Below are 24,698 nucleotides of genomic sequence, written 5' to 3' on the forward strand. Positions count from 1 at the left end.
TGCCTCTTCTCTAGTCGTAGACACACACTAGCCTTTCTAGCTCTGCGGTTTTTGTTATTTGTTTTGTACGCCATGAGGTAACGGCGCCGCGCCCCGTGACGCCCTGGGGGAAGTGAGGGCTAGGAGGAGGAAGCGGCGGAACGCGACTTCGAATCTCGCCTCGAACCCTTTGTAACCTCTCGTCTCTACGTTCTATCTCTTTGGTGATCTTTTCATTCCGTTCCCACCCCCCCACCCACCGCGAGCGCGTACGCGCACGAGAGAGCATACGCCGTGAGGTAACGGCGCCGCGCCCTGTGACGCCACGCGCCGAAGGGGCTCGTAGGGCCTTGTGGGAATTGTCGCGTAGGAAGTAAAGCCGGGAAGAAGGCGGGGCTTTCGGGGGGAGGAGGAGGAGGAGGCGGGGCCGCGAGGGGGGGAAGATCCTCCATTTTGCTCGGCGTCCGGGAGCTGCTCCTGAAGGGGCTCCATCCCCCTCCCCGTTGCCTTCTTCGCTTCCTTCGGCTGCGCCGCTCCCTCCTCGTCTCCCGCCGCCGCCGCCGCCGCCGCCGCCGCCACTCCTTCGTCTCCAGATAAGGCCGCCGCCGCCGCCGCTTCTTCTCCTTCTTCCTCCGCCGGGGGGGACGATGGCGGCTGAGGGCCGGGAGGAGAAAGGTACCGCCGGGTTTTTCCCTTCCCCTCGCTCCCTAGGCCGCTCGCTGCCATGGCAACCGGGGCTGGGGGGGGGAGCGGGCCTGCGACGGGAGGGGGCGGCGAAGGCGTAGGGGATGTGGGGAGGGGAAAAGACCTGAGGGGCTTAACGAAGGAGGGCGAGGGGCCTTTGGAAGACTTAATACTGCCTCTCCCCCCCCCCCAGAAAAGTGGGCAGGGGCGGCGGTTTAATTGCATTGAAATGAAATGTTACTCGCCTTCAGCCTGGGGGCGGTCACATTTGGGAAAGTGGCGTGGGGGGTTAATAAGGTAAGAGATGGCCATTTAATAGGTCTTGAAATATTTCTTTTCAGCCGTCGGGGGTTACGTTGGGGAAAGGGGGGCATAGGTTAGGGGCTGGCGTTTATCTGGATGGAAAGGCAATGTTATTCGTTATCAAGCTTTGGGAAGCGGGGGGGGGCATAGGGTGGGGGATAGCGCTTTAAGGGGGTCAAAATGAAATGTTGCTCACCACCGTCATTATGGCGGTATTTTGTTTTATTTATTTACTGGATTTATGTACCGGTTTACAGAACAAATTCAAAATATAAAACCATGTTATATGTAATAAAAATGAAAACAACCCAATAACACACACACACACACACACAGCCTTTCTATAGTCTGGAGGCAGCTTACAAGATGAAAAGTTTTGCGCACACAACTGGATTGGAACAGTTGCCACATTCGTAACAAGATCTAAAAAAGAAAGAAAGATGGGGGGAAGTTATAACAGTCGTTGTTGGCATCTGTCTGTCACAGAAGACAATGGAGGAGGGTGCATTTGGGGTTGAGATCAAGCAGTTGGATGGTTACAGCAACAAAAATGCCCCAGCCCATTGGTGCAGTCCAGCCATTGGTCTCAAGTAGGAAACATTTTAAGCTTTCCTTTTAAAATTGGTTAAAATAGATAAAGCATATGATTCTGCGTAACTCATATTAATATCTAAAAATAAAATACCCCAGAATTGATGTCGATAACAGCAACAAACCCTTGCAGCCAAACATCCTAAACAATGGTACAGTCTAGCCATTGGTTTCAGGTAAAAAAATGTCCGCAGGCTGTTTGTGCTTTAAAATAATGATCTTTTTTAAAAAATCAACCTGTTTTTAAAACAGGCTCCTAGTGAGTTTTGGCTGATTGCTCACATTCTGTGAATATTAGCTAGTGATCCTGGACATTAAAGTTAAAATGCTGCTGTGTTCAAATAACATCTCAGTAAGACTTATAACTGCCCTGTAATATGGACCACTTCCATTTTCCTAATGCAGATGAGATTCTGAGGATGAGAGGATAGTAGTGTACCTAAGACCAGCCAGTAGGTTCTTTGTTGTCCTTATGTTTGAGCCAAGAGTATATTTGCTATATTATAAAGTTCACACACTTGGCAATGGATTCAAACTACAAGAAAGAAGATTCCACCTAAACATTAGGAAGAACTTCAGCAGTGGAATTTGTTGCCAAGGAGTGTGGTGGAGTCTCCTTCTTTGGAGGTCTTTAAGCAGAGGCTTGACGGCCATATGCCAAGAATGCTTTGATAGTGTTTCCTGCTTGGCAGGGGGTTGGACTGGATGGCCCTTATGGTCTCTTCCAAATCTATACTTCTATGGACATATAATCTTCTATGGCTGCTATGTTAAACTAGCTTTCTGTTTTTTTCATATATATATATATATATATATATATATATATATATATATATATATATATACACACACACACACACAGCTCTTAGGCAGGGATATTATACTAGTGACCCCCTCCACTGATTCAGCTGATGCTGCCTAGATTTGTGTGTTTCCCTTCTAGTTGGTGTAAAAGCAAAACAATAAAACAGCTGATCTGTGTTATTCCCAGGTCATGGGATGAAGTACACCTCTGCAGTGCTTGAAGCTTTTTGTTTGCCTGTGTAAGAGATTAGGTTTATGTTACTGTGCTATTCAGCATTTATTCATACTGCATTACAGAATAAGATAAAATAGTCAACGAGATGTGACGAGCAAGAAGGTATCTGAGGTTAGAGGTGAAGGCTGCAATTTGAAACATACAAGATTTGATTTAAATGATGTAAAGTCTGACAGGACTTCTTAGTAAATCTAGGTACCATTGAGCTGCTTACAAATATAGAAGACAGGGTAGACAATAATATGGTGAAGCAGGCTTACCTTAGAAGAAGGCTGAACTAATACTTGGGTGGTTTTAAAAGAGGATTAGACAAATTAATAGAGGATAAGGCTATGTTCTACATCCATTTTTGGAGGTTTTGTGCCTCTGAATGCCAGTTCCTGGGAATAACAAGTGAGAGTGCTGTTGTGCTCGAGTTCTGCTTATGGGCTTCGTATGGTCGTTTCTTCAAACACTGTGATAATGAGATTTTCATAGAATCATAGAGTTGGAAGGGACCACAAGGGTCATTTAGTCCAACCCACTGCAATGCAGGAATCTGTTGCCCAATGCGTGGCTTCAACCCACAACCCTGAGAATCTCTTGCTCTACTGACTGAGCTATGCTGGGCTAGGTGGGACATTTACCTGATCCAGCCTGTTATTACATTCTCATGACCATGTTTAATATGCAGCTTGACCACTGGCATATTTATGTATTGTTGATGTACATACTTGTTTCCTAAATAGATTAGCTTTAGAAATCTTGTATGAAAAACTTGCTTTTTGCAACTACCGGTAATAGGAGCAATATGACTGCAGAGCAGTGACTGCAGCAGTTCTGCATTGTGTGTGCTGAAGGGAATTTTATCTTGCATGGTCTGGTTTATGTAGAAATATATTGATGAGTATGAAGCAAACTGAGGGATAGTATCTACCAGCTACATACTAGGGCACTATGTATTTAGAGGAGTAGTAAATATCATGGACATTCCTCCAAAAAATTATGTTGGCCTTTATTTGAGGTCTACCCCATCTCCATAGCTCTGTTTTTATGTCTTTACAGTTGTATCTAAGAGACTCCTGTAAGCATGACAAGGAAAGGTCATAAGCCATCCTACTTAGGACCTTTTCCAAAATATAGGTTAGGGTATTGTATGCAGTAATTAATTTGATTGGCAATTGCTCTAGTAGATAACAGTTGCTTGTTTAAGATAAACTGCTACAGATTTTTTAGAACAGAACCGGTGCTCAGAAAAATTGTTTAGGATGCCCTGTCACCCTAAAAGCATTAGGGTATTTTAAGAAGAAGAAGAAGAAAGTTTACAAACACAAAAACTAGAGCTGTATAGTGCAAGATATTTGGTGGTTTAATTAACAAAGTCACCTCCAAAAGATTCTTGGACTTGGGCAGTCTTCCAATAAGAGACTGCGCTTCCTTGCAGTCCTATGTCAAATGTGTAGATGGCATGCATTGTTAATGAAACACAGCGGTGGCAGGAGATAAATGGAGCTCTGGTCATTCAGGACTCAAACACTTAAGGGGTGTTTTGCGCAGAAGTCAAGATAGGGCAAGTGCAGATAATGGAAGACAAGTGCAATTTGCTCCTGATGTCTCATATCCAGAGGGCTACAGGACTCTGGCACTAGCTGAACTTTCCAAAGTCACCATCAAAAACAAATTCCTGTGAAGTACACCATCAAAAACAAATTCCTGTGAAGTACATTAAAATAGGAGTGGTGTTAAGTTAGGTCCAAATTTAAGATTGTTGAGGAATGCCTCAAGGCAATGAATTATTTGAAATTATTTGAAAATACTCCCCCCCAAATAGATCTGAGTTTCAAGAGACCATTGGATTGAGTTCCCAGCCATACCCCACCCCCAACAGTTGCCATTAGTTGAATATTCTCTGGATTAGGTTTTAGTCTGTATACCTGTATCATTGAGAAATAATTGAGAAGCTCTTGAAAACCAGAGTCCAGAGAAGCCAGACCAAATAAAAAAGAGAAATGTAACTGATTTTCCAAGGCAGCTCCATTTTTAATGGAGTTTTGTACACCACATTAACTGAAGTTGAATCTTTTGAAAGCTCCTTGAATTTGATTATAGATAATTAAATTTGATAATGTTTGTCTGTAGTTAGTAATGGTTTTGTACTAGTCTACACATGATTTGTTAAAACCAATCAAAACTTCTCAAGGAGATAGAAGTAAAATGATTGCCTGAAATGGAAATTTCAGGAATTGCAGTCCCTCCTGTTGCATGCCAAACCACTTTCAACATTGAAGGAAGTTTGATATGACAGAAGAGGTCTGATTATGTTTTTTATTTTATTTTTAGATATGCTGCAAGCCGCCCAGAGTGGCTGGGGAAACCCAGCCAGATGGGTGGTGTATAAATAAAATAATTAATATGATTATAATTATAAAAATGGAAAAGCAAAAAAAATCTCTGTGCACCAGTTGTTGGGATCCTAGTCATAGCTGTCAACTTTTCCCTTTTCTCGTGAGGAATCCTATTCGGAATAAGGGAATTTCCCTTAAAAAAGGGGGAAAGTTGACAGCTATGATCCTAGTCCATATCTTTAGAAGCCTTTAATTACACTTGGCTGCAATACTACAAGAAGTATGGGGCATCCCTATAAGATTTCCCCAAAATATTATTACTTTTTCTACTAGTGAATGACTAGTGATATAAAATCTAGCTCTTTAATATACAGCTCTAGGATGATTGGCTCCGCAAACCTGTGAAGCATCTTTTTTTTTTTTTTGAGGAGGCTGTTCCTTACTTATGAAATATCATGAGAGTAAAATCAATGCAAACTCATCCTAGCCTCTATCAATCCCTTCTTTGATCGTCCATGTTTGTCTAATTATGGCCCAGTCTGTGGTCAGGAATAAATCTCAACTGACTGGGATGAATAAAAGTTGCAGTTAACATATTAATCTAATTAATGTCTCAATTAAGGTCTAAAGCAGGGGTCGGCAAGGTTTACCTCGCCTGGGCTGGTTCACTCCAGCGGAGATCCTTTCGTGGACCGGATTTCCGGTGTCTGTGCAGACGCAATTTCCAGCGTTGCAGAAGCGAGTCCCCATGTCGCGCTATGCCGGTTTAGCGCAGGTGCAGGGACTCGCCAAGCGGGCAGCGCGGCTCGGGCCAGTGAAACAACCCCCCTGGTCCGCTAGTGGCCCATGGGCCTTAGGTTGCCGACCCCTGGTCTAAAGCAAGCTTATGAGATTTACCAGGTCAATTATCCCTTACGTAGTTTAGAGATTAAAGCAACTGAAAGATAGATGAGAGGTTTGTTAGTGAATTTGGTTATACCTGTAGTAGGGAGTTCATCCATGTCTTGCTTCCCTCCAATTTAAACAGTTTTGATTGGCAGTTATCCAAATTAGTTTTGTGAAAAACTGCCTTGCTATTCAGTTTTCACTCTTAATTCTAGAAAAGCTTGAAATGGGTGGGCAGATGTGAGTGCTGAAAGAAAATGGGTGGGTATTGGATTTTAGTATCACTAAACCATTTTAACAGCTCATTTGGTAAGAGCATTGCAGTGGGTTAGACTAGATGATCCTTGTAGTCCCTTCCAACTCTAGAATTTTGTGGTTCTAATTCCATTATTCTAATACCATTAAAGCAAACAGTGCAGCTCTTCTGAATGCCATTTCTTAACCATGTGTTTTGTTTACAGATGGCGAACTGAATGTTCTGGATGATATATTGACTGATGCACCTGATCATGATGATGAACTGTATAACCCTGACAGTGAGCAAGATAAAAGTGAGAAAAAGGGTATGCTACTTTACTAGTTGGGTGCCCTTTTGAAAAGGTGGACAGCAAGATCAGCCAATAAGGTTGAGGGCTGCTGCCAGGCTGCACAGATACTTGTGCATGCCCACTGGGCAGCCCCTCTTTTTCCTAATAGTTATTTGCTCTGCATTTACAAATTCCTTTTGAAATATCCTTATCTCCCTGCCACATTTGATTTTTTTCAAAGACAATGTGAGCTATTAAAGTAAAATATTGACATGTCACATATGTGCAAAGATCTTTCTGTGCTGATACCTTGGTTGTAGCCTTCATATCGGAATGTTTTTAAAGGCTTTAAGATCCTTTGTGGAATGTGGCATGCCATACAAAACAGTACAGTTTCCTAAAAAGCAAGTACTGTCCTTGCTTATAAAATATTAACAAGTTGAAATAGTCTTCCTTCCTCAAGCATGTAATCTTGGCTCTTTGGCTATAGAAATACATAGGGAGCTATGAGTCCAGTAACACTCATAATGATACTACACTAGGGTTTGGAAGGGCTCTCCTAAGTTGTGTTTTGGTCTTTTAAGTCATTCCAGCCATTGGTCATCAGTTTTCTCATCTTTAAATAGTGAGAGATACTAGGATTTCCAAGGAGGCAGTTTAGTTAACACAACACCCCTGTTTTAAACCTAATAGCTTTATGTGCTTTGTCTCATGCTAAAGATAACATAAACAAAATGCTGCTAAAGCTATCAAGTAACTGAAATGCTGATTTCAAAATTTGTTGGTGCTTTTCTTAAAAAAAAAACATTTCAGGATCCAAAAGGAAAAGTGACAGGATGGAGTCAGCTGAGAGCAAAAAGCAGAAGCCTTCTGTGCATTCCTCAAGGCAGTTGTTACCCAAACCTCCAAGCTCATCCGTTAGCAATAACAAGCGAATAGTGAGCACAAAAGGAAAGCCAGTATTGGAATATAAGACTGAGGAGTATCAAAGGTCGGATAGGAGCAAGCGTCCAGAAGGTGACAGAAAGATGCGTATGACAAGCAGCAGCTCAAGAGACACCTACAAAGGGCACGCTGAGAAGGCATGCATGAGGAAAAGAGATGCTGACAGAAGGGCAAAGTCTTCCACTCCAGATACCTCTGGGGTAAGCAGCGGCTTTTGCAGTCATTAAATGCACCACTTCTTTATGGTGCTTGCTCCGAGCTCTCTGTGCATCCTGACATGTAAGGCGTTTGTTTTATTCTCATTTAAACAGAGGCTAAGGCACGAGGTGGACAGACAGCCAAGCAGGTCCAGTCACTCCTCAAAAGAAGAGGGGAACTCCGAAGAGTACGGGTCGGATCATGAAACAGGCAGTAGCGGATCCTCTGACCCGGGAAACACAGAGAATGAGGAGGAGGAAGAGGAGGAGGAGGGGATGGAGGAAGAAGAAGAAGAGGAGGAAGATGATGACGGGGAGGAAGAGGAAGAAGTGGAAGAAGAGGGAGATGATGACGAAGAGGATTATGATCAAGATGAAAGGGATCAGAAGGAGGGAAATGATTATGACACACGAAGCGAAGCTAGCGATTCTGAATCTGAATCTGCATCCTTTACTGATGGGTCCGTCAGATCTGGTTCGGGCTCGGATATATCAGGTAGCTGGTATCATTTCTTTCTGCTCTGGGTCTTGTCATATTCACTTTCTTATTTCTTAAATCGTACCACAGATCATTTGCTCTGGTGTGATTTCCTGGTGTCGGAAGAGCACCACCAGTACAGATAGCACAGCAACAAAGTGTTCATTTTTGTCCGAAGGGCTTTCCAAGGGGCATCTGGTTGGCCACTGAGAACAGTGCTGGACTAGATGGGTCCTTGGTCTAATCCTGCAGGGCTCTTCCTATGCTCTGTGGCTCATTAGTGTCTCACTAAGCAGCTTCCTTCATAGTGCTGGTCTCTTGGCCAGAGGCTGTGAGGAATGTAAGTGGAAACATAAGATGAGTATTCTGGCAGTGTACTTTACGTTACATTCTTTTAGGGGCCTCTTTCAGGGGGATGAAGAAAGATCTTCAAGCCAGTGTGACACACAGGTTCTACTTAGGTTTCAACATGTAATACCGGTCTAGGTTAGCCTTTCTCAATCTTTGTTCCCTAGATGTTGTTGGACTACGACTCTCCTCATCCATAGCCAGCAAGGGATGATGGGTGTGGTAATCCAACAACATTGAGGTTGAATCCTGACAAGACAGAAGTACTGTTTGTGAGGGACAGGAGGCGGGCAGGTGTGGAGGACTCCCTGGTCCTGAATGGGGTAACTGTGCCCCTGAAGGACCAGGTGCGCAGCCTGGGAGTCATTTTGGACTCACAGCTGTCCATGGAGGTGCAGGTCAATTCTGTGTCCAGGGCAGCTGTCTTATCAGCTCCATCTGGTACGCAGGCTGAGTCCCTACCTGCCCGTGGACTGTCTCGCCAGAGTGGTGCATGCTCTAGTTATCTCTCGCTTGGACTACTGCAGTGCGCTCTACGTGGGGCTACCTTTGAAGGTGACCCGGAAACTACAACTAATCCAGAATGGTTTAGAATCTAGACTGGTGACTGGGAGCGGCCGGCGAGACCACATAACACCGGTCTTGAAAGACCTACATTGGCTCCCAGTACGTTTCCGAGCACAATTCAAAGTGTTGGTGTTGACCTTTAAAGCCCTAAACGGCCTCGGTCCTGAAGGAGCGACCCCCATCATTCTGCCCGGACACTGAGGTCCAGCACCGTGGGCCTTCTGGCGGGTCCCTCGTTGTGAGAAGCCAAGTTGCAGGGAACCAGGCAGAGGGCCTTTTCGGTAGTGGCGCCCGCCCTGTGGAACGCCCTCCCATCAGATGTCAAAGAGAAAAACAACTATGGTACCAGATTTTTAGAAGATTTCTGAAGGCAGCCCTGTTTAGGGAGGCTTTTAATGTTTAATAGATTGTATTTTATTTTTCTGTTGGAAGCCGCCCAGAGTGGCTGGGGAAACCCAGCCAGATGGGCAGGGTATAAATAAATTATTATTATTATTATTATTATTATTATTATTATTATTATTATTATTAACAACATCCAGGAACCCAAAGTTGAGAAAGGCTGGTCTGGGTGTATTTCTGTGGTGAAAGAATTTACTTTAAAAAACTTTTTTTTAAAAAAAAGAGGAGCAGATTATAACTGAAGAAACATTAGTGTTTCCAGCAGTATATAAAGCTAGTTGGCAAATTCTGGTTTAACCCCCCCCCCCTGGAAAGAAACAAATCAGAGCAAAGCAGCTGAGGTTTAGCTGAATTTCAAACATCTAGCCAAATACTTAACGTTCTATTAATTTATTATCGTTCACATTTTATTTAAGTGGTGTCCCTCCCTACTCCGCCTTCCTCGTTTTTTATTTTGGTGTCCCTCCTGTCCCAAGTCTCGTGACAGGGACAGTTCCATTTCAGAAGCTTTGGAGTCGTGTTGTCAATGTGATGGGGTTGTCGTGCCACATGGCTAGATCATTTGAATAACATGGCAAACACCCCAATCAGCATTGCACCTCATTGGGAGTCTGGCACAGACTCCTTAAGTGAGTCTTAACCAGAAGTAGGTTGTAATCCATGGTGTGCAGAAGAGGCAAGCATACATACCTGGCAATGTATAAATCAGGCTTTAGGGGGATGTGTTTGCTGTATTTCTAATAATGTGCACAAACGTTGTGGTCCAGGGGCATGCTGGAGCTCCAACAAGAGGCTTGATCTATACCAGTTGATTTCTTGACTTTGTGTAGACCTCACACACGTGCGCACACCATACCGTATCAGAAACTGCTTTTGAAATTTCTGTGTGTTTCAAAGGCATTTTTCCATATAATGTGGAATAAAAAAAGTTTTAAAGCTCCTTTGAGCTCTGCAATACAATTCCATGGATCTTTGGATCCTGACTAAAGAATGAAGGGCTAATGAGATGATAGTTCTGAATGTTGAGAGCCAAATATGCATTTAGCTAATGTAAACTGTGTTAACCTTCTTGCAATCATTCCTGATAAAGTTTTTGGTGTCGGCCTTAAAAGTACTGCTGTTGCTTGTTTGATGGTCTTAGATGAGAAAAAGAAGGCGAGAAAAAGAGCTAGAGGCATCTCTCCGATTGTTTTTGATAGAAGTGGAAGCTCTGCATCAGAGTCATATGCAGGTATTATGTTATTGCTTATCTTACTGAAATGATCTGTAGCAAAACCCTTGAACTGCATTTTCCAAAATAAATAGTGGGCCATAGAAACCTATTGGGCATGTAGCTAAATAGTGAAAATTGGTATTTTGGCATGTTCTGTGTGAATAATTTGGGGAAGTAGGTTTTCTTGTTATGTTAATGCTATTTTGTTGCTTAAGTGGAATTTTCACTTTTTAAAACTTGGAAGATGATGATTCATTGACTAGTTTTCTGAAGAGAAAACTGGTCCACCAAAAACAAACAAACAAAATGAAACAACCCAAAAATCCAAAACAAACCCTCGTGCACATTGAGCAGCATTCTTTGTGTGTGTGTGGGTGCGCGTCAGGAGGAATAATTTGTCATGAATGAAAATAGTATGTGAAAAGGCTGTAGAATTTATATCGTATCTCTATTAAGGCTCAATCTGAACAAATGTACTTTGGCTAAACACAGGTTCAGAAAAGAAGCATGAGAAATTATCATCTTCCGTTCGTGCTGTCCAAAAAGGTATAATTTAAATTCGAATTTTTTAATGCATGCTCCCATTGCAAGCTGTTGTGTCAGTCTTTGTTAACATACATCAAATGTGGTAATGTTCCGATGTATAGTGAAACTAACTCAAGAGAGCAAATTGTATCACCTCTCAAATTACTTCTTGCATGCATCTTCATAATGGCAAATATTGTTGCTGAATTGGCAAGCAAAGAAGTAATGAAATGGTGCTGTTTGAAGGATAAATTTTCATAGGTTCTTCATTCAAGAATGTATTTTACTCCAATAACAAGGAAGCGAACATATCGGAACATTACTGATGTTGCATTGGCTTTTTACTTGAAATAGCTTATTTTGCTTTCTACGCTTAGCATTGCATGGTATGACACAGATTTCAAGTCTGAAATATGTGGCATTCAGCTACTGACTTGCAGCACAATTCCTCAAAATTTGGTCACATAGCTTCAATATATTAAAATGGAATTTGTGCAGGAGACCAGTTTAAGCCCCTCTGAAGTGAAGAATAGTTGTACCACAATATAAAAGGGACTATAAATATGTGTTGTGTTTTTACTTAAGAGGTGCAGAGGGAAATGCCAATAATATTACATTTTGCTTTGTTTCCACCCCCAGACCAAACTAGCAAACTTAAATACATTCTCCAAGATGCAAGATTTTTTCTTATCAAAAGTAACAACCATGAAAACGTCTCACTTGCCAAAGCTAAGGTATGCCGCATTGCACTTACAGACTACTTTCATTATGAAGATAAGGCTCTGATTGCAGAATACGGAAGAGGGGAAATTGTTCTTTTAATTATCAAGCCTTTAATTGGGTCTCTTACCTCAACCCTGTCACAAAGAAATAGAATTAGTTAGCATCTCACCAGCTGTATCTCTGTTACTTTGAATCTGCTGAGAGCCTTGCAGAAAGAAAGGGGAACAACAAATTCTGGTTTAATGCTTTGTTTTTACTGTTTAATGCTTTCCATAATGCTTTGAACTTAATGGATTATGATTTCCCTTGTCCTCCCCAAGCTTTTGATGTATCAGTCATACTCGCTTGTCCTGTAGTGGTAGTACCTCTATAATACCTGAGTTAGAGATCTTTCTCAGCTGTCACATCTTTTAACTGGAGATAACAAGGATTGAACTTGGGACCTGGTGCATGTCAAGCATGTGTTCTAGCACTGAGCTAAATGCAGGGTGTCCCTGCTGCATCCATTGAACAGTTTTTGGTTTTATAAATTACGTGTCTGTTCATATCTCTGCAGGGTGTCTGGTCAACCCTCCCAGTCAATGAGAAGAAGCTCAATGCTGCCTTCAGACAAGCAAGGAGTGTTATCTTGATATTTTCTGTGAGAGAGAGTGGGAAATTCCAAGGTAAATCAGAGGGAATGCCTGCACTCAACATTAACCCAAAGTTGTTTGGGTTATGTCGTCTCATTGCAGTGTTCTGATTCTTGCAGGATTTGCAAGGCTGGCTTCTGAATCCCACCATGGGGGATCTCCCATACACTGGGTGCTACCTGCAGGAATGAGTGCAAAAATGCTGGGAGGTGTATTTAAGATAGATTGGATATGCAGGTAAAAGGGTTAAAATGTGAAAATTCTGGTTGGGAATGTTTTCTTTTAGATATTCTGAGTTGGCTCACAAAGTGTATCCTCAAAATAGACATGATTCATTTGCTGGAGCAATAGGTTACCACCCATTTGCATTGTCTGGAGATAGTTCACAGATAGCTCAGTTGGTAGAGCATGAGACTTCATCTCAGGGTCGTGGGTTTGATCCCCATGTTCAGCAAAAGATTCCTGCATTGCAGAGCATTGGACTAGATTATCCTCACAGTCCCTTCCAACTCTAAATGACTTTGATCTTAGTGGAAGGATTATTTTTGCTCTACCATGAATAGGGTATATATCTTTTGTCTTTTATTTTTGCCATGCTTCAGAGATTTTGTTACCAACCATCATCTTCATAGGTGGCAAATTAATGCCTTAAATCCAGTCCTATGGTCTTGCAAGTGTTTGTGTGAGAGAGCGAGAGAAAGAAAGAGAGAACACACATGCACAGACCTGCCATTTTTGGCATTCTGTGCTCCCCCAACTGATTATGTAAGGCTCGTGATAGCTGCCTCTAAAATAGTGCATGGACTCTGAGACATTGAAATATAGGATGGGAATAGGGAATCTCTTTCTGCTGCAGTAGGAGGTCGTCAGAAATTGACTTTCGAGATACTGACTTTCAGACTAGTAGTCTATGAAGCTGGGAAGCCAGAGATTGAGCTGCAAAAGATGCATTCTTCACACCCCCAACCCTGTCATTGAAGTCTAGCTTTTTCAATGTTTTTGCATTGGTTTTCTCTTGTCATTGAAAATAATCAAACTTCTCATGAAACACATATTCTATATTGAGTTATGAATGTCAAGCTTGGTTTTTTGTCATCACTTACCTGAAATGTTCAGAATAGTGATAGGTGAGTTTCCCCAAGTCATAATTTTAAATCAAGAGAGAGAGAGAGTTTCCCAATCTGTGAGGATAACTTAATCCTTTTGGACATTTTCCCAGGATTACTACTGTACTGGAAGTCCACATTTTTTCCAGTAGTGCTGGAAGTCTACATTTTTTAATAGTTTGTTTACTTCCTAGAAAGTAATAGCAGCATGTTAGGTGTTAAGAATGCTGCCAGAATGTCAAAACAGGGTGGGTGGGTGGGTGGGATGCAAAGGCATGGCTTAAGTTTCCTTCTGGCCATAGAGAACTTGTAGGATTGTCATGCTTGCTTCATACTAAGGTGAGCATTACAAACCTAACTCAATTGGTCTTCCAAGCTGCACTTTGATAATATTTATATCCGCCAGTTCAGAATGCTTATCTTCCTGGTTTTCTTTTCTTTCTTTTTTGATGTTCAAATTATAGCCCGTAAAAGCATCCTTGTATGAGATTTAATTTAAATGCCAAATACACAAAATGTATTACATGTCACTTATACATTTAGGCGTGAGTTGCCATTCACGAAATCTGCTCACCTGACCAATCCTTGGAATGAGCATAAGCCAGTAAAGATTGGACGTGATGGACAGGTTTGTCATTTGTGTTAATTATTCCTCTTCAGTATCTTAAGGCCAGTAGTTTAAATTTTGGAATGCATTTGTTCTTACTTTATTTTATTTGATAGTTGTCCACATTTGAAAGACAGCCACCATTAATCCAAGCACAAAGAGATCCTAGGCCAATGATAAATAGTAACCTCTTAGAAAAAAGTCACAACAAAAGATCTTCTTTTGAAGAATCTTGAAGTGTAATCCATTCTTTATTAAAGCTTCTGTTAGGCTGCTTTCTGCCCAAAGCAGCCTTGAATCTAGATGAATTGTGACTCCCAACATTCTAAAGTCTCTAGTGAAATGGGTTCATTGTGAGGGAGAAATATGGGCTTGTTCTTCTGTACTAACTGGGAGGTAAGGTATTTGGGGGGGGGGAACGGCCCACATAAACTTATGACTTCCTTCACCTTGCATGGGTATTTTGCAATCTCAGTGTGCTTTTTAAAAAGATAGCTGTAACACTGTTTGGCATGCTGCAAATATAATTTTTGATAGCTAACAAAATAAAGATAGGCACTCTTTGTTGCTTCATAGGCAACATATGTCCTAAAATTCCATAAAAACATATTTACCTAATCTATTTGTGCCGGTGAGGTTTTGATCCATGATTCTGGGCTACCCATGTTGGTTGTACAAGGTATGTGATACAAATCTTTCTTACCTACGCTGTAACATTTTTCTAGAAATCCATCTACTGGTATTTATAGCTGTTTCTAGTATAACTTTCTCGTAGAAATCAGCAAAAACATGTGCCATTAAGCGTTATACTTCGTTGTGTCCATCTGGTTGGCTGCAGAAGCTGTCTTTGGAAAATTTGGATTCATTGAGAGTTCATCTTGTAAAACAAGCATTTAACTGTTCCAGGAAATTGAGCTTGAATGCGGAACCCAGCTTTGTCTCCTATTCCCTCCTGATGAAAGTATTGACTTGTATCAAGTCATTCATAAAATGCGACACAAGAGAAGAATGCATTCTCAGCCCCGGTCAAGAGGACGGCCATCCCGCCGAGAGCCACTCCGAGATGTGGGAAGGTTAGAAACGTTCTTTGGACTGATAATAGGCACATGTGTCAGAATTACGTGATGGAGGAATGTGATTCATCAAAAAGCTTTCCCTGCAATCAAGAAGAGAGAAAATCCTCACATCAAGCTGCATGGACGGGTTTGTGGCTTCATTGAGGATTTCACACTGTCCCCCCTCCCCCAGTTTGTCACTTTCAAGAGGAAAACGGGGACCTTTTGCCTATGCAGAAAACACGTTCTTGTAAACCTAGCTTAGACTAGATCTTTGGTCAGATAATGCAGATAATCTGTTCGTGTAGGTAAGCGGATTTATCTTGAGCAGGCTAGGTGGAGGAAGAGCAAGTCTGTGTGTTCAAAAATGTGTTAATATCTTGTAAAAGCCTTTTCTTTCAGGTATATCTCTGGATAAGCCTTGTCAAAATATGGGACTTTTATCAGGATCACTTATAATTTTGCAGAAGATGACCGCCTCATTTTGAGGATAGAATATTTATATTATTTTGCTGTTCAAGAAGAGCGTGTTTGGGACTGTCTCAAATTGTATCACCGTGCTGTGGTTAAGCCCATTACCAAATATTCTCTCACATCTTGCTGAGCTTCTGGAAGCCGTAGGTTCTCTCCAAAGGGGGAGGAAGTGGCCTTGGAGACCCGGCAACAAACCAAAAAGAATGGCTGTTGCTGTGTCTGTATACACAACCTTTCCAGATGTTGGCAGCACCTGTGGACTTAAAAGTGGTTTTAGAGGATCGCCACGATTATTGATCACTGCTCTATGAACTTGCCAACATTCCCCAGAAAAGGGGTATATCTTGTTACAGAATTGGAGAAGTCTTTGCAAAGGACTGATATAAGCCCTTCTATCCATCACGTTTCCCTGACCCCCTGTGTAGCCACTTTGCTTTCTGATAAATCTAAAGCCTTTCCGCTAAAGACTGTGTAGTTTGGGCTGAAACCGTTTTTGGTTACAGTTTCCTGTTTGTGGAAACATCCTGTGGTAGGTAACAGATATCCAGCGAGTCCCCATATCCTTGCTCTTTAAAAAAAAAAAAAGGACACCGTAACCTGTAGGTAGGAGGAATCCTGGCAGCATCCCCCTTTCTTTGGGCATAAGAGGACTGAGCAGCGATGGCTTTTGAAGTTAAGCCTAAGAGGTTTCCAGTGCAATAAAGTATTTACGAGTGAAGGTTTTGCAATGGACTGCAAACTATACATTATAACACCACCACACCTTCTCAAGCCTGCCAGGGCCTCCATTTATGTATGTGGCTTTCAGCTTAAAGTCAGTAGTTGGACTACTATATGAACTGTTACTATCATATATTATACCGGTCGTAAGTGCACACTCAAACTACAAGAAAGCGGTATGTTTATTCTTTACACCAGCTCTTATTTTCTAAATCTATTTCTGCTGTACATACAGTTGCTTTGTTTGCTCAGAAATATTGTGATACTTGCTTTTAAAATGGTAATGCAATATACTTTAATGGTAGCTGGGGAGGAGGGAGGAGTAATTGCCTGTATAATTGTTTCACCTTTTGATGGTGTATTTGAAGGGGTGGGGGGCATTCGGTGACCTTGCTGGTGGTGAGAAAAGGAGTAACCCAGGCTGGCAGCTGGAAAATACCTTCTTCGGAAAGCACAACCATTTCAGCTAGTAATATGAATTTTGAAAATTCTCTTAGCTCTAATCTCAAGAACATAGGAATAGGCCATATTGTATAGATCCTCCCTGGCTAGTAATCTTTGTATGTAAAGCGGGGGGGGGGGGGGGAGGGAAGAGAGATGGGTCCGAATGATATCAGTCCAAGTGAGGCAGAGTATTTAGAGCAGCCATCCCCAAACTGCGGCCCTCCAGATGTTTTGGCCTACAACTCCCATGATCCCTAGCTAACAGGACCAGTGGTCAGGGATGATGAGAATTGTAGTCCAAAACATCTGGAGGGCCAAAGTTTGGGGATGCCTGATTTAGAGGTTTGGAACATGTCTGTAGGATGCATCCAAATTGTGTGGCTCTGTGCTTGTAGGGCGAGCATCAATATAGCAATTGCACAAGTTACAAGTAGGGTTAAATTAGGTTTATGGCTACAGTTCTGTGCGTAATGAGGTGTAAGCCCTAAAGAGCTCAGTGAAACTTCTGAAGAAATACGTTGGAATTAAGAGGTACGGCTGGCTCAAGGAGTTCAGGTTCTTTGCAACCATTAAATGCCAGTTAAGCATATTTACATCAACAAAAGGATGGAGTGTTGAATTTGGTAGGGTTCACACAGCTGCCTGGGACTTCAAAAACCTCCCAGAAAGTCCTCCTGGGTTACTGAAGGTATTTACTTTAAGGTTGCTCCAAACAATTGTTTAATTATTGTCTAATTTATGTAGGCGTCGACCAGAGGATTATGATATTCATAACAGCAGAAAGAAACCAAGGATTGATTATCCCCCTGAGTTTCACCAAAGACAAGGTTAATATCTCGTTATGCAAATACTTTTGCACAAACGTACAGATTTGTGTATTAACAATCTTGAATTTGTGTGGAATGTGAAGGTTGAAATAAAGCTTTGAGGATGCATAAGGGCCTTCAGGGCTCTAGTTAAAGCTCATTTTGAATAGGAAGGCTTAACGGAATGTGTGGGATCATGGTGCCCTTCTTGGAACATGGTAGGGAGACCTAGCTTAGAGCAGAGACAAAAACGTTATAAATGTCGTTACTTCTATTATATGAGTGAATATGTAGGTATGTTTTAATATCCTCAAAATAGACGACATTGTACTTTTGTTATTGTGTAGATTAAATCTTGGCATCAAGCTAAAATGACCAGATTTAACATTCTTTATCCAATAGCTATATAATTACTGGAGTCTGCTCTATTCTGCTATAAAGAAAAACTCGATACATTTTAAAGCTACTTACACAAATTGTTGAAGCCACCATTGGGAACAGCAGAATTACCTTTCCTTGTTCTCTTTGCCAAGGCAGGTGCATGCTTGTGGGAAAGATGCTAATTTCTGTTTATATATTGCTATAGCGGTAAATATGATATATAATGCTGCTTGATTTTAAACAGGCTATATAAAGGATCCCAGATACCAAGATGCAGACAGGTAAGAGGTGCTTTAGTATTTGTTTATTTTATGTTGTGGTACCTTAGCACTGTGTTTAAATTCACAAATCTCATTCCCAACAGACGATTTTCAGGAGTCCGGAGAGATGTCTTTTTAAATGGGGTAAGTGTATGCCTTTTCATGTGCTGTAGTTGTAGGTGCTTTCATGCTGCCTGGGTTTATGACATTCCCTGTATGTGTTTATTTTCCAGTCCTACAATGATTATGTGAGAGAATTCCACAGCATGGGCCCGCCACCACCCTGGCAAGGAATGGTTTGTATTTTTAAACGCACTTTACTTTTGACCATGCATTTGATTGAATGCATTCCTTAGAGTAATGATGATGATTTATTTATTTTTTATGAACTTCCTTAGGGATCTAAAAATGACAAGCGATTCCTGCTGAATCAGACCAAACCCCATCTAGTCCAGCATTCTGTTCTCATGGTGTCTAACTGTAAACTCTAATAGTAAACCCTGCAAGCCAGGATACAAGCGTAGAGTCGTGCTCTTAAATCCATGCATCAAAGATTTGCTTACGTGTAAAAGAAGCACTGGTGGAAAAGAGCAGAATGGTGTCAGGGGACTACCAGAGTTGTAGCGAAACAAGGCCACAGGAAAAAAGAGGGAGATCTACAAGCCTGATCCTATTGAAGTACAATTTGGGGGAGTGGGGAGGACAAACCAAAGGAGGAGGCTAAAAGAGGACTTGGGGTACCCAGTAGCTGACCTCCTCAAAAGGACAACTGAATCTGCACCTCAGATTCAGGGGAAGCTGCACTTAGAATGCAGACTGGGGTGCGTGGAACCCAGGACAGGCAAGATTTTTTTAAGGAAGGAAGATATACCACAGCAGGCCCCGCTTGTAAAGTACACTTAGATAGTATCCAGGTAAATGAACCATTCAATCTCAGAAGTTCCCAAACTGTTGCAGTGTGTCTGGATTTGTGGTTGGAGATGGAAGACAGCACAACCATACAACGTCTAGCACAGGGTTACAGTGGCAACAGCAGGCAGAAAGAGAGTTAATTGGTCACCAAAACCCTCAGCGGTTTTCAAGTGGTCAATGGCAGGGGAGTTTGTAAACTACTGATCTATGTAATGACATTGAATTTCTATGTTCTGGGTGGGTTTGGTATCAAGACACTTGTGTGAAACTACAATATCTTTTTTGGCTCCGGCCTCCCACCTGCTTCTGCAATCAGTTCAAAGCAAATGTATGCATATTGATTTTGACTGTAACATTGAGAGCATGTTTTGGGAATTGCGATAATCCTCACCCCATTCATCCTCCCTAACATTCTGGAAGCCTTTTTATTTTACCTTGCAGAACATGGCCCACAGTGGCATGGTGAATATCCCCACTGCCAGTTTAATTCTGCACAAGGTACGGGCGCCCCTTCCACATGGAGAATCATGCACGTAGTATGTTTCTACCTATACAAACGACACTGTTCAGTCGCTGCAGCCTCCTGTGTCTGGTTGTGGAAATGTGGGGTTAAGTGTACAGTTTGGGCTAGTTTTTAATCACTGTATTTAACACTGCACACTCGAAAGTGCCACTGAATCATGGAAGCACTTTCTTATTACAGTTGCATTTGAGTGTTCATTGATGCCGATTGTGTTCTAAGGAGGAGAAATTTGAGCGAATAACACCATTTTCTTTTTAGCCTCCTTACCCGGGTATGGAACAACCTCCCCACCATCCTTATTACCAGCACCATGCTCCTCCACCACAAGCTCACCCTCCTTACTCAGGGCACCATCCCATTCCACACGATGCACGATACAGGGATAAGCGGGTGGTAAGTATGCCCAGAAGGGCTGAACCATGCCAGTTAAGTATCATGGGCAGATCTTAACGCTGTCGAGAGACCTTTATACAGTCTTCAGTGTCAGGCCTCTACGTTCATCGAAACATTCGGTGCGTGTTCTGTCCCAGCCTTCAAAGAGCAGGTTTTAAAGCTGCCACTTGTGCCAAAATAAATATTAGAATGCAGGCACACGAGCACAAGAGACTGGAGAGCAAAGCCTATGTTGTTGTTTTGCAAAGTTGTTGCTTTTGCACATGCCCATTACTGACCCCTTTGCATATTTTTGCATATGCTCCCAAGTTAGTTTGAACCTTGAGAGTCTCAGTTGTTGAAGACTTGGAAGATTTGCAAGAAGTATTGTATGTGGTTTGAGTTTTCGGTTTCAGAAAACTACGCTCCAGGTGCATGATACAGCGGTACCTCGGTTCTCAAACGTCTCCGTTGACAAACGTTTCGGAACTCGAACGGTCTTCCATAACGGATTACATTTGAGAACCGAAGTACCACTGCATTTGAACGCAAAGCCTGTTTTTCATTCGGGATTTGTTTTGATCCTTATTTTAAAGATTAGCATAATGAATGTTGGTGGGTTGAGGCCTCCGGGGCCTGGTGGGTCAGTCCAAAGGTCTGTCTAGGCCAGCATCCTGCTTATCACAGTGGCCAGCCAGATGCCCATGAGAAGCCCTTAAGCGGCATTTGAGGGCAATAACCTCTCCTGCAGCATTACCTAGTGACTGGCATTCAAGAGGCATGCCACCCCCGATCTGGAGGCAGCATGAAGCTATCGTGACCAGCAGCCTTCCCTGTGCTTTGCAGCTTTTTAAAATTAGGTGATCTATAAATGCATTTCTGTCTCCTATAGCATGATTATGACATGAGGGTAGATGACTTTCTACGCCGGACACAAGCAGTTGTCAGCGGCCGAAGAAGCAGACCCCGAGAACGAGAGCGGGATCGTGAGCGGGATCGACCCCGGGATACCAGAAGGGACAGAGATCGGGATCGGGGCAGGGAGAGGGAGAGGGAGAGGATATGCGATCGGGACAGAGACAGAGGAGAAAGAGGAAGATACAGAAGATAATGCATTGCGGAACTGCAGTCACTTAAAGCAAAGGCTTGTATATTTGTGTGTTTACAGGTAGTAAACTTCTATTTTCCTCTGTCTACCTACTTTATTGTGTAGAAGGATTTATAATTGACCCTCTTTGTTCTAAGCATGCAGTAAGCTGTGAACTGGAAAATGCCCATCGGCTAAACAAAAAACGTGCAAACTTGACCCTTGAGTTGGTGACTTTCATTTGAGCGGTTTTGAAAAAGTTTAAAGAAGGTAGATTAACGATCCCTATGTGTTTATCTTAACTGTAATTTAATCATCTGTTTGTTTGAATACCAGTTGACAACTGCCATAATATTTTTGCTTTTGTTTCCTTCCATGTAGTTTTTTTACATGATTCTGTGGGGGGGAAATGCTGCTATCAAGTATGCAAATACTGGGTGTGATGGTTTGGCTGTATGTCCGTGTTGAAACAGCCACGTCTTGGTTTTTCTGGTTGTTCCTTTTTTAAAATAAAAAAACCACCTCTGTAAGAGTCAAGCTTGTTCAATAATGAAAGCAATATTAAGATGACAATATTGATATCTAATTTTTAACCTTTTAAACAGCTTTCCTGTGTTCTGCTGGCATTTTGGTTAATGCTATTGTTTGTTCGCCTCTCCCACCTCCATATTACACCCCCTCCCCCCCAAAAATGTCCATATTGTTTGGAATGTCCACCATGTGTGTGTGTGTGAGAGAGAGAGCACAAAATCTTGCTGTATTCTACATTGCTACCATTTTTTTATATAATAAATTGGTAACAGTCAACTTTCATGGATGTGCGTGCTTCTGATGAGTTGTTGTTTTGTTTTGTTTTTGAAGGGCGGGGGAGCAAAAAAGCCTCAATCTAAAAAGGTCACTTCTGGCTCAATAGATCCCTTACCTATTACTGGTGTGGCAAAAAGCCCCATCTCTCCCTCCCCTGACCTGACACAGTGCCTCACATGGACTGAATTTGCACTCCCTGAGCATCTTCAATATACTATGTTTCTGTGATGGACAAATCGGTGACAGAAGAGTTCCTGGAAAGTAGAAAGCTTGAGACCCATTGACTAGGAAAATGGATAAAATTCATTGTGGAAGAAGAGATTTTTTTGGGGGGGGTGAGCGAGGTGTTATGCGTCACTAAGAAATCCTATATAATAAAGTCCCTGTGTCTCTGCGTCCAGTCCCTGTGTCTGCGCTAATGCGCATGTGCCCCACGGACACAGGGACTGGACGAAGAGGCGGGACGTACAACCGTGCGCGCTCTCTGCCCCCCTCAACCCTCTGCCTCCTGTTCCCCTGCGGCGGCAGACCAAGATGCCGCCATCTTGGTCTGCCACCGCCTCCTCCTGACAACCCTACCTGGCCTGTGGGAGGAGCGGCGGGGCTGCGGCCTTCCCTCCCTCTCTGCGCTCGGCCGCGGGACACGATGGGAGAGCACTTTGTTTAATTGCGTTTCTGGCGCGCCCCGCCACCGAGCGCAGAAAGGGAGGGAAGGCCGTGTCCCCGTCGCACCTCTAGCGCCCGTTTTCTTAACGGGCTGAATGAGACTAGTGTGTTCATAATGCAAAAGCTGGACAGGGGCATGGTTTCAGAGGTAAACAACCTCCTGAGGAATAAGAAGTCCACTGTGATCAGAGCAGGGTTTGGGTTTAAGTTTGGGCAGAGTGGCAGCATCACAGTGAGATGGTGGCTGGGACAGAGAGCTCTCCTGTTTATGCAAAACAAAAGCTAGGATGATATAGTGGTAGTGACAAAGGTGGTGTGATGGAATTCTGTGCCATGAAAAGCTGAATTATATGTACATCCCCCCTTTGGCAGCCTCGTTCCTATTTTGCTAGTCATGGTGAGGGTCAGGCGGGGTAGTCGGGCACCCAAACCTGAACTGCAAGCATTGCAAATCTTCTGAGGTTGTACTAGACATTCCCAAGCATACTGTTGCTGACATAAAAGCGAAAGTTGCTTTAAAGTTCACACACACACACACAATCCCTGTGATACTGAGGAAACTGAATTCTACACCAATATCATTTATTCCATTCCTGAATTGAGGTATGCATGCAGCTCTGTCACAATGGGGGGGGGGGGAATCATAATTCTTAAGAATTGCAATATTAATAATTTCAGCAGATGTGGAATTACACATTTTTTCCCTGGATCACTGTGTCGTCATTGGAATGGCTTTGGTGTGGATTATCCAGCATGTGGGACTTTAAATTTTGCATTTTAATTCCATTGATTCCAAGCAGATTCAGGCATGGCTAGTGTCAGATCGTATCGATTGTGCATGTGCTGTACTCCAGCAGCAAGTGACAGATGTCCACAGGAAGCCTTAACTGCTGGCTTTCAGAAATAAACATCGTTCTCAGTCTTGAAAAGGACCACGTTGTTTATGTAATTTCCCACTTTAGCAACACTTAATATGTATATTTTGAGAGATTCCTAGAGAGTGTCACTGCCTCCAAATAAAAAAGGTTCTGTGCTACATTGCCAGTTGTGGAGTTTACAGAATAATCTCAGTTCAAAACAAAAACGAGCGATCTCGAAGTGCGAACCATCATTGATACATACAATACTCACTCAGGTGCTGAATGGAGCACAGTTAAGATCGGCTTGCTTGTACATCCATTTGAGTTGAAAGGTGTGGCAAAAAATTTAGAAGTTTTAAATGCAGTTTTCATAAAGGGGGGGGGTATAAGCATGTGTATACTGAATAATGCAAGCCACAGAATGATGACCGAGTCCCAGGAGAAAGCTACTCTGTTTTTGTTTTCCTAATAATCCTGCCACATTTCCGACAAAAATATGAGCAGCATTTAACAGCAATGAATATGAAAACTGCCATGCAACTGATCAAGAAGGCAATGACATCCAGGGAGTGATATTGGTACCAGGTCAAGTGATGGGCAGCTGCTCTCAAGTGCTTGGCACCTTTGTGGCGCATGACAAACTCAATCCAAAAGACAGCCCGGTCCAGTGGCTTTATCGGTTGGTCGTGGTGTATCCGTGACAGTCTCATTGCATTTTCCTTATATCTAGAGGATTGGGTAGAGAGAAGATAGAGAAATAAGAACAAATTAGTATAGAGCCAGAACTCAAAAGGACTGCAGTCTTTAATTGCTCCCAGGATTTAAAAACAAGTCTAACTAATGTATTATGGCAAGTAGCACAAGGAAATTAAGGGAAAACGTTCTGATTTGCCTATAACATCTTCTGGTTTTCTTAGGCAAGTGGCCTTGTGAATGTTCCAGAAACATGCCATGTGCATTTTGTAGACTGGTAGTGTCATTTGTTGCAAAAATCTGAATGAGTGGTTGACTGGCACGTGAAAAATAATAATAATAATTTATTATTTATACCCCGCCCATCTGGCCGGGTTCCCCCAGCCACTCTGGGCGGCTTCCAACAAAACATTAAAATAGAGAAATCAAACATTAAAAGCTTCCCTAAACACAGACTGAAGAGATTAACTACTGCCGCAGTGTTACTTTTGGCTCCATAACCATATACGGGGGCTGAATAGAAGAAAACAAGATACACTACTTGCCTTTCGGGGTCGTCTGCA

At 42.5% G+C, this 24,698-nt stretch overlaps 2 protein-coding genes across 12 annotated transcripts in view; one reads left to right on the plus strand and one right to left on the minus strand.

Annotated features, from left to right (window-relative positions):
• The first annotated feature begins 380 nt into the window (after window positions 1–380).
• Window positions 381–21,914, plus strand: YTHDC1 (YTH N6-methyladenosine RNA binding protein C1). 6 transcript variants are annotated; one of them, XM_035135399.2, is made up of 17 exons: window positions 381–654; window positions 6,267–6,368; window positions 7,146–7,477; window positions 7,589–7,973; window positions 10,411–10,500; window positions 10,975–11,028; window positions 11,647–11,741; window positions 12,287–12,395; window positions 12,482–12,599; window positions 14,012–14,096; window positions 14,982–15,148; window positions 17,513–17,595; window positions 18,200–18,236; window positions 18,320–18,359; window positions 18,449–18,511; window positions 19,909–20,043; window positions 20,915–21,914. In XM_035135399.2, the coding sequence occupies exons 1-17, from the start codon at window positions 627–629 to the stop codon at window positions 21,131–21,133; spliced, it is 2,142 nt and encodes a 713-aa protein (XP_034991290.1). In that variant the 5' UTR covers window positions 381–626; the 3' UTR covers window positions 21,134–21,914. The 6 variants fall into 6 exon arrangements, with proteins under 6 accessions (XP_034991290.1, XP_034991296.1, XP_034991291.1 ...); XM_035135405.2 differs by having other exon boundaries at window positions 7,589–7,970; window positions 18,284–18,359; XM_035135400.2 differs by having other exon boundaries at window positions 7,589–7,970.
• Window positions 20,350–24,698, minus strand: part of LOC118095005 (UDP-glucuronosyltransferase 2A2) — a 31,861-nt gene continuing 27,512 nt past the window's right edge. For all 6 annotated transcript variants that reach the window (XM_035135845.2, XM_035135846.2, XM_035135848.2 and 3 more), the window contains exon 6: window positions 20,350–24,168. In XM_035135845.2, coding sequence (XP_034991736.2) covers window positions 23,889–24,168 — 280 coding nt within the window. In that variant the 3' untranslated portion in view covers window positions 20,350–23,888. The remainder of the gene's footprint in view (window positions 24,169–24,698) is intronic.

The sequence above is a fragment of the Zootoca vivipara genome, chromosome 13 (assembly GCF_963506605.1).
Source record: "Zootoca vivipara chromosome 13, rZooViv1.1, whole genome shotgun sequence".
Taxonomy (NCBI): domain Eukaryota; kingdom Metazoa; phylum Chordata; class Lepidosauria; order Squamata; family Lacertidae; genus Zootoca; species Zootoca vivipara.